This window comes from Condylura cristata, unplaced genomic scaffold, assembly GCF_000260355.1.
Source record: "Condylura cristata isolate star-nosed mole 26May11 unplaced genomic scaffold, ConCri1.0 scaffold00011, whole genome shotgun sequence".
NCBI classification, from domain to species: Eukaryota; Metazoa; Chordata; class Mammalia; order Eulipotyphla; family Talpidae; genus Condylura; species Condylura cristata.
In genome coordinates, this window is record NW_004567112.1 from 1,314,864 (window position 1) to 1,322,513 (window position 7,650).

Here is a 7,650-nt window from a genome sequence, read left to right on the forward strand (position 1 = left end):
GGCGGGGGCGGGGGGGGGGCGCTGCTGGAAGCGGCTCTCGATAAGGGGGACAAGAGGTGCACTTGACTCAGGGCAGGTCCGTCAGGAAAGGGGCCGTTTGCAGCCGCTGCCTCTGGCCTTTAACGTCCGACGTCTTATTTGCATTTCACCCCATTTAATTTATATCATTTCATTTCCACGGTTTAACAGAAGAATACACAATGAGCGAGACGCTTGGGTGACTACTTGAGACACTGTGCTCCTAACACCAGCGATTTACCCAGAGCTCGTTACTGGTCATTTTACACATCAGGAACGAGAATGGATGCTCTCGAGAGGATGTGGTTTGCTCTGTAACTCAGCGAGCCCAGATTTCTGTAAAGAAGCCATGAAACAGATCTATTATATATAAATAATGACACTTAGTACGAGCCTCGCCCTAGTCTCAGCATATTGTTCTAGAATCGGGTCAGGGGGACGGACCCCAGAGCCTCTGGCATCAGGCTTCACGGACGTCTCAGGCTTGCCTCGGAGTAATAATGGCTCTTTTTGATTGAGTCTCATCGAGGATCCTCACCGCTTTCCCAAGACACCAGGTTTCTGAAAGCATGTACCTGCAAAGCATTCTCTTAAGCATGCTCGTGGATTCTGTCTCTCAGGCAGCACATCTCCTGTACTAGGCCCAGACACCGCCAGTCACTGTTTTGGGAAACGGATGGGTGACGGGAGCTGCTCCCCGCGCGCAGTCTGAGCATCGCTGAGCACCAAGCTGAGCGAGGCAGGGAAGGCGGAACAAGGGGCTGTCTCTGCAGGATCGGGGGGAGCCCTGGCATGGGGTCTCCTGACTGCACGGCGAGCCCTCCCCTTCACCCAGGGCACACGACTGGTTGGCTTTAAGCTCCTTCCACGGAGGTGGCCCCGGGCCAGGGGTCCCCAAGGCCAGGGGCTTATCTGTTCTTTTGACATTTGCATTATGGATTTGCTCTGGAGCGCGACTCGTGCAAATGTATCAATGATCTCAGTTGGAATTAATGAGGGGTGAGGACTCCTGCTCTGTGGACCTTGAAAGTTCTAGACGGACATTCCCCCCGTTTTGAGGTGGAGGAAGAGCACAATGATGACAAAATCACCATGGGACGCTCAGCTCTGGCTACCTGGCCTGCGTCCTGGTTCCGCACCCCAACTTTTAAAACCCTTCTACCACGTGTAATTTTTTTGTGGTTACAAAGCGGGAGCTGCACCCCAGGGCTGAGTCCAGGCCCAGCACCAGCACCCTGGTATTTGGACGAGCGCCCCAGTCACAAAGGTCAGCAATCCTGACACTAGACGCACCCTCCTCCCAGGGAAATCTCGTCTGGTCCAGCCAGACAGAGCAAAACATCCTATTCCGCCCCAGGGAAACTCCCGGGACCTGCTGTGTGGGCAGCTGCCTCCTGCCCACCCCAGGGAGGGAATCCCGACAGGAGGAGTCTCTGGCCCACCCCACGCAGGGACCTGCGGGAAGCACTTTTCCCCCAGGCGGACTGGACACGGGCGTCAGCCTGCGACAAAGCGTGGAGGTGTGAGCAGGTGCGCCAGCCCCCGCGGCCTCGGGAGCCAGAAAACACGCCCCTTTCTCGGGAAGGGGAGACTGCGTTAGCGTTGCCCTTTCATGCTGAAAACAGGCCACGCTTGGAGCAAGAAGCCTGCGCACCGTCCCCAGGCGCGGCGCGGCGCGGCGCCAGGCTGCAGGCGCCTCAAGTGCAGCAAACATGCCCTTTCCTGGCGCGAGGCACTGCGGGGAGGCGGGATGTCAGGGCCCACCCGTGCCCACATCCGCTGGAGAAGCTCAAGGAAGAAGAGTGGTGGGCCGGGGCCGCAGGCCCTGCTGGAGCGACAGGTGCCTCGTCGTAAGGTGATTAATAGATGTGACTTCTATTTTTGTTTTCTTGGCAGACCTGGCTACATCAGCCTGCCAACAGCTCCTTTTAATCCGAGCCCATTAAAAAGAGAACAATGAGAAAAGTAGACTGCAGGCACTTTGGGACATCGAGACGTGCTGTCGTGCTGTAGCACAGGCGGCCTCTGCGGTGACACGGGCGGCCGGTCCTCCAGTCCCAGAGCCTCGGGCAGGGCCAGGTTGCTGGGGTGACCCCGAGGAGTTCTTCTCAGCCAGAGAGGGCTGCTTAGGTCAGATGCTGTGGACGTCCCATACCAGTATCATTTTTAATTTTCAAAAATTGCATTCATTTTGACTTATTTCAAAAATGTAATGATTTTATGAACAAAGAACCCAATCACGTGGGTCAATGGTTATTTCCTGCTGCTACCAAATGCCTGTCCTGATGACCACAGCCGGTCGTGGCTCACTGCTGACCTGCTGAAGCAGCCTCTCTCCAGAGCGGATGCCCCTGGCTACAAAGCTGCCCACGCATAGGCCCCGCCCTGTGCTCATCACCCCGCGCCAAGCGGCGGTTGAAGGCTGAAGTGGGACATCTGCTCTCTGAGCTGCATCCTTTAGGCTGCAAATCAAAAGTCACCCGGGCTTGACGCAGACCGCCTGGGGCATAAGACAGATGCCAGGTGGAGGGCCCAGGAGGTGTGAGCCTCCAGGAGGGTCTGGAGGGGCCTCACGGAGACCTATCGCCCCTGAGCCCGTAACAGTGTGGACACCCAAACGGGGACCCTCCGTGCCCCGGCCCCCGCCCAAGGAAGGGTGGAGCAGAGCGCCAAGGAGACCAAGGCCTGGAGGAGGCAGGTGAGCACTTGCACCGGGGCTGGGGGGCGTGGAAGAGAGAGACGCTTGGGAGCGGCGGGCGAGAGCCTGGCGAGGCTGACACGCAGTGTGTCTTGACTGCACTGTGGCTTCGGTCCTCTGGTCCCAGACTTGCCGGTCCGGCTGCCCTTCCCTGTAGCTTCCCGCTGCAGCGTTTCTGGATTTGCTGCTGAGTTACCGTTTTCTGGTGGGGTCCTCAGGCTCTCGACTTGTAAGATCAGGTGACCCGAGCAGAGATCATTCTGTTTCTTTTTATCTGAATCCATCTATTGCCTAACTGCCCTGATCCTGACTTCCACACGTGCTGGTCAGGAGAGGCGAGAGCGGACACTGACGTCCATGTCGTGGACTCGTCGGATGCGCCCTGCATTCTACCGAGGTGAGTCCTGCTGTCCCTGCTTTCTGGATTCTCACCACGAGTGTCCTGTCATTTGCTTTTCTGTGTCTACTGAGATAATCTCAGACTTTTATCTCTCATTCTGTTAATGCCCATGGATTGATTTCCATATGAGGAACCATCCCTGCTTCCTAGGGATAATCCCACGTACTATAATGCATGTCCCTTTAAAAGGACTGTTGAACTCAGTGTGTGAGTTTTTTTCTTGAGGATTTTAAATTTTACATTTGATAGGAGTTGTATCCTATGCTTTTCTTTTTTGGAGTCTTTTCATCTGTCTTTGAAATCAGGTTTATGCTGACGTCATAAAATAAATGTTCCTTCCTCCTCAATAATTCAGAAGAGTTTGAGAAGGAATGGAGTTAACCCTTAGTTGGACAGAACTCACAAGTAAAGTTGCTCAGTCTTGGACATTTACTCGCTGAGAAGTTTTTTTATTACTCATCCCTCATTAGTCAGATTTTATGTTTCTTCATTATTTGGGCTTGGTAAGTTATATATTTCTTGGACTCTATCCATTTCTCCTAAGTTATACAATTTGTTGGCATGCTATTATCCATAGTAATCTCTTTCAATACATTTCCTTCAGTGATAGCAGTTCCTCTTTCAATTCAGAATCATTTATTCTTAACCTACTTAAACATCTGTCAAGTAAGTCTATATTTTCAAAAAATCAATTCTTCATTTTAGTGAAATTTCCATTACCTATTTCATTTAAATAATGACTGTTTTTATCTTCATTATTTCCTTCCTTATGCTACCTTTAGGCTAAGTTTGTTCATATTTTATTGTTCACAGAGGTGCAAAGTTACTTATTCACGATCTTTCTTCACCAGTAAAGGTACCCTAAGAGAATGAAAAGCATCTGCAGAACATCCTACTTAATATTCTACTTATAAGCAGGCCACACAGTTCTCTCAAATGCTCACGGAACATTCTTCAGGGCAGATCATGTGCTAGGTCAAAAACCAAATCTTATCAAATTTAAGAAGACCAAAATATTATCAAGCATCTGTTCCTATTACAGTAGAACGAAACTAGACAATAGCAAAAGAAATGTAAAATTCCACAAATATGTGGAAATTTATAAGCAGACTCCTGAATAGATTAATGGGCTGAAGAAGAATCAAATGCAGAATGAGAAAATATTTCCAGACAAATCAAGTTGGAGACACAACCAATCAAAAGCTAAGAGATACGGCAAAAGCAGCACTCAGCAGGATGTCTGTAGTGATAAATGCCTACACTGATTTCTTATGCTAAACATACATTATTCTTAAACATACACCCTTAACCACAACTGAGTAACACTCCTGATTTGATCATACAAGCATGTGATGCTACCACAAGCTGGTGGCAGTGTGTTAAATAGAGGGCCTTGTTTTGGGTAGACAAATAACCCTTTATTTTGTATGAGATCATATACAGTAAGTGTCAGCAAATGCAACAGTAGGATGAGCTATATGACTTGCTGTCCCTCCGAGTGAAATCTCGGAGGGACAGCACTGTATGGCAGAGTTGTGTTCACCTGCCATAGAGGGAGCTGTGGCGATGTTTCTATTTGTCTCACTCATCAGATTTTCTTCACTTGAATTTGGGTTCCTAACTCTTATTAACTGAAAACAATTACTGCAAAGGTAATTACCTTTCCAGAAAAGGTAATTCTTTTCTGGAAAGAGAAACCACTCAGGTTTTAAGATGTCCCTCCACTGACAGAAAAAAGCATTGTCATCACCACCTATTCAAGACATTCAAAGTGCCCTGAAGTCCTGATTACCCACCGAGGTTGTACCACATGTCTCGGATTTCGAAGCCAATCTGTCTTCTCATATCTCCATACCTGAAAACGAGGGAAAGGAAAAACACTGGTCACTGGAAAGAAAATCATACTTAGGTTATGTTTAAGTGCACTTAAATTCTCTCAATCACAGAGATCAGAGAGTCAAAATGTCAACCAATCTTTTGCTAATCTTTTGCTACCGCAGGGAACTGGAGGGGGCAGGGGCCCCCAGGGGGAATCTCAACTTCCCATCACCACCACCCTTCCCCGGGGAGCAGAGGAGATGAGGGGAGTGATAGATGGATTTCCTTTCTTCACCCTTCGTGGCACAGGAGAGAGAACCCGGCGGATTGACCTGAAGGGCACACTGCTAGCGGTCAGCATGGTGGACACCAGGTGGCAGCCACAGCCCCACTCACCCACAGCAGGTTCACACACTAAGCTAGGCCTTGGAGTTACAATCAGACAGGCCGACCCCTCCTTGACATGCGCATTTTCAACAGCAGGAAGGGCTGACACAGAGAGACATCAACAGCTAACACCCCTGTGTTTTGCTTATCAGGGAAGTAAGCGCTAATTTTCCTCCTGGTGGGTCAGCAGAGGAGGTGTGTGTTTCATGAGTAAACAGAGTCTGATGCTTCAGAAGATAAACTTCGATTAGTTGTGTGCAATTAACCTGTTCCCCTAACTAGCTAAGGAAACGCTAAGCTGAGAACAGTAACTTGCAAGACCGCGGCATGGCGTCGCCGCCTGCAGCTGCATCGAGGAGGAGCTGCGTGTCTGCCAGGGGCTGGCCGGGTGAGGCTCTGCCTGCGGGCGGGCGTGAAGGGTACAGGCCCCGGCTAGCGAGTCGGCACCACAGCCGCTGCCTCTTGCTTCAGCGTCTCCTGTGCGCCAGACACCGTCTTCCACTGAAGCAGGCTGGGATCGAGGCAGAGTGGTGTCTCAACCAGGGAACCCCCGGGTGACCCCGCCCTGGGCTCAGTGGCTCCAGCCGCCCAGAGCGCAGTTGGAGAACCCTGATCAGAGCGTAGGTACCTGCCTGCCCTGCTCCTTCCGCTGCCCAGGGGCCTCTGCCAGGGAACGTGCCCTCAGCAGCGGCACGCCAGGAAACACCAGGCACGGGCACGGAAGCCCAGCAGCAGCAGCGCTCATAAGCCTGGGCTTGTGTGTGTGAGGCAAGCACTTGTGAATGCAAAATGGCACCCCCAGTCGCTCAAGGGATCTGGGTACCACTAACTAAGTCCAGTGAGGCTTGTCCGACTTCTCGACTCCCAGGGAAGAAGGGCCCAGCAGCCACCACAGCGGGCCACGGAGCAAGGGCCGAGGGACAGGCACCCCCGGCAGCAGCGAGCCCAGGGAACCCAGGGCAGATCCCCAAGCTCATGAGGGTCGTATCAGGTGGCCGAGTTACCCCAAGGGGAGCAGGCCAGACGGCACCAGGGAAGACGCCCAGACACCCACCCCACCCAGCCCGTGCTCAGATCCCAATTTGGAGGCGGCCAGGCGGCCTGAGCCGTACTGTGGCCTCGGTCGCAGATTTCCAGCAGCTCGCAGCCTCGTGCGTGGGGAACGCAGAACGCCGCAGATACACCACAGCGCAACGCCAGCTGTCTGACGGCAGCCGGGGCAGCCGGAGATCCCCTCAGAGCGGCCGCTGCCGGGCTGCTGGCCGGCGCCCGCACCCGGCCCGCGCAGCTCTCCCTCGGGGCGGACTCCGCCTCTCCACTCCAAGGGAGCCCTGAGGTGGGAAGGAAGGAAGACAGGAGCCTGGGCGGTGGCGGGTCTGGGCGCCCCCGAGGCTGGCCGGCACCGCGTGTGCCCAGGGCTGGAGCAGAAGCTGCAGGCAGGAGCATGAGCAGGGGACGCGGCCCACTCCAGGGCTCCCCCGGCCTCCTTGAGCTGGCGGGGAGCCGGCTTACATTCCCGCCCCACTTCCCGTCTTCCACGTGGAAAACGAGGGCCCCCGCGTGCGTACAGGGGTCAGCTGAGGCCCGAGAGCACAACCCCCGGGAGAGGCGCCCGCGGAGGTGTTCAAGGCGTGGTTCTCACTGACAGGAAAGAGCCCCCGCGCAGCAAGCAGGAGGGCGAGGAGGGGAGGCAGCCCCTCCCCAGCTGGCCACTTCCCGGGCTCCTAAGGGACAGCGTGGGCGAACCCATCATTTCTCCATCACCCCAAAGTTACAGCTGTCACCACTACGGAGAGGGATTCCCGGCCGATGAGTGACCTCGACCCAAGGCGGTGGAAAAGGCGGCCACCCCCGGATGGAGCTGCCCAGGGCGGGTAACCTTGGCCACCTCCCAAGGTCAGCCCTGAGACATCACAGCCGGGGGCGCAAAACCGGGCTCGACCAGCCCAGCTGTCCTGTGAGCTTCCAGGAGGCCTCGGCAGTGACGCTGCAGCGTTCAGGAAGACGGGGCTGAGCGCACTGTCCCCGAGCCGGGCTCTGGGTCTGGGCGGGCGTGGGTGCGGACAGGCGGCCCCTGGGGCCTGCCCGGACGGCAAGCCGGGCACGTGGACGCAGGCGCGCGCCGGACACCCGGGCGTCTGCAGCAGCCGTGCCTCCTCCCCGGGGTCACGTGCCCCCGCGAGCCCCGGAATGGTGCCCACCTCTTCCCAGGGCAGGAGGGCCGAGCGATATGGTCGAAGGAGACTCCCCGCAGCTCGGGTCTCGGTGAGGGCAGGGTCGGCACTGCTGGGCAGCGCCAGTGCCGCCCGGGTTTCTGCAAGAAGGGGCC

The 7,650-nt window shown here is 54.8% G+C and overlaps 1 protein-coding gene across 1 annotated transcript in view; it reads right to left on the bottom strand.

Annotated features, from left to right (window-relative positions):
- The window catches only part of DOCK1 (dedicator of cytokinesis 1), a 239,593-nt gene that overhangs the window by 38,638 nt on the left and 193,305 nt on the right, over positions 1 to 7,650 (bottom strand). The window contains 1 exon segment of the mRNA XM_012723446.1: positions 4,913 to 4,971. Within this exon segment, the coding sequence (XP_012578900.1) occupies positions 4,913 to 4,971 (59 nt within the window).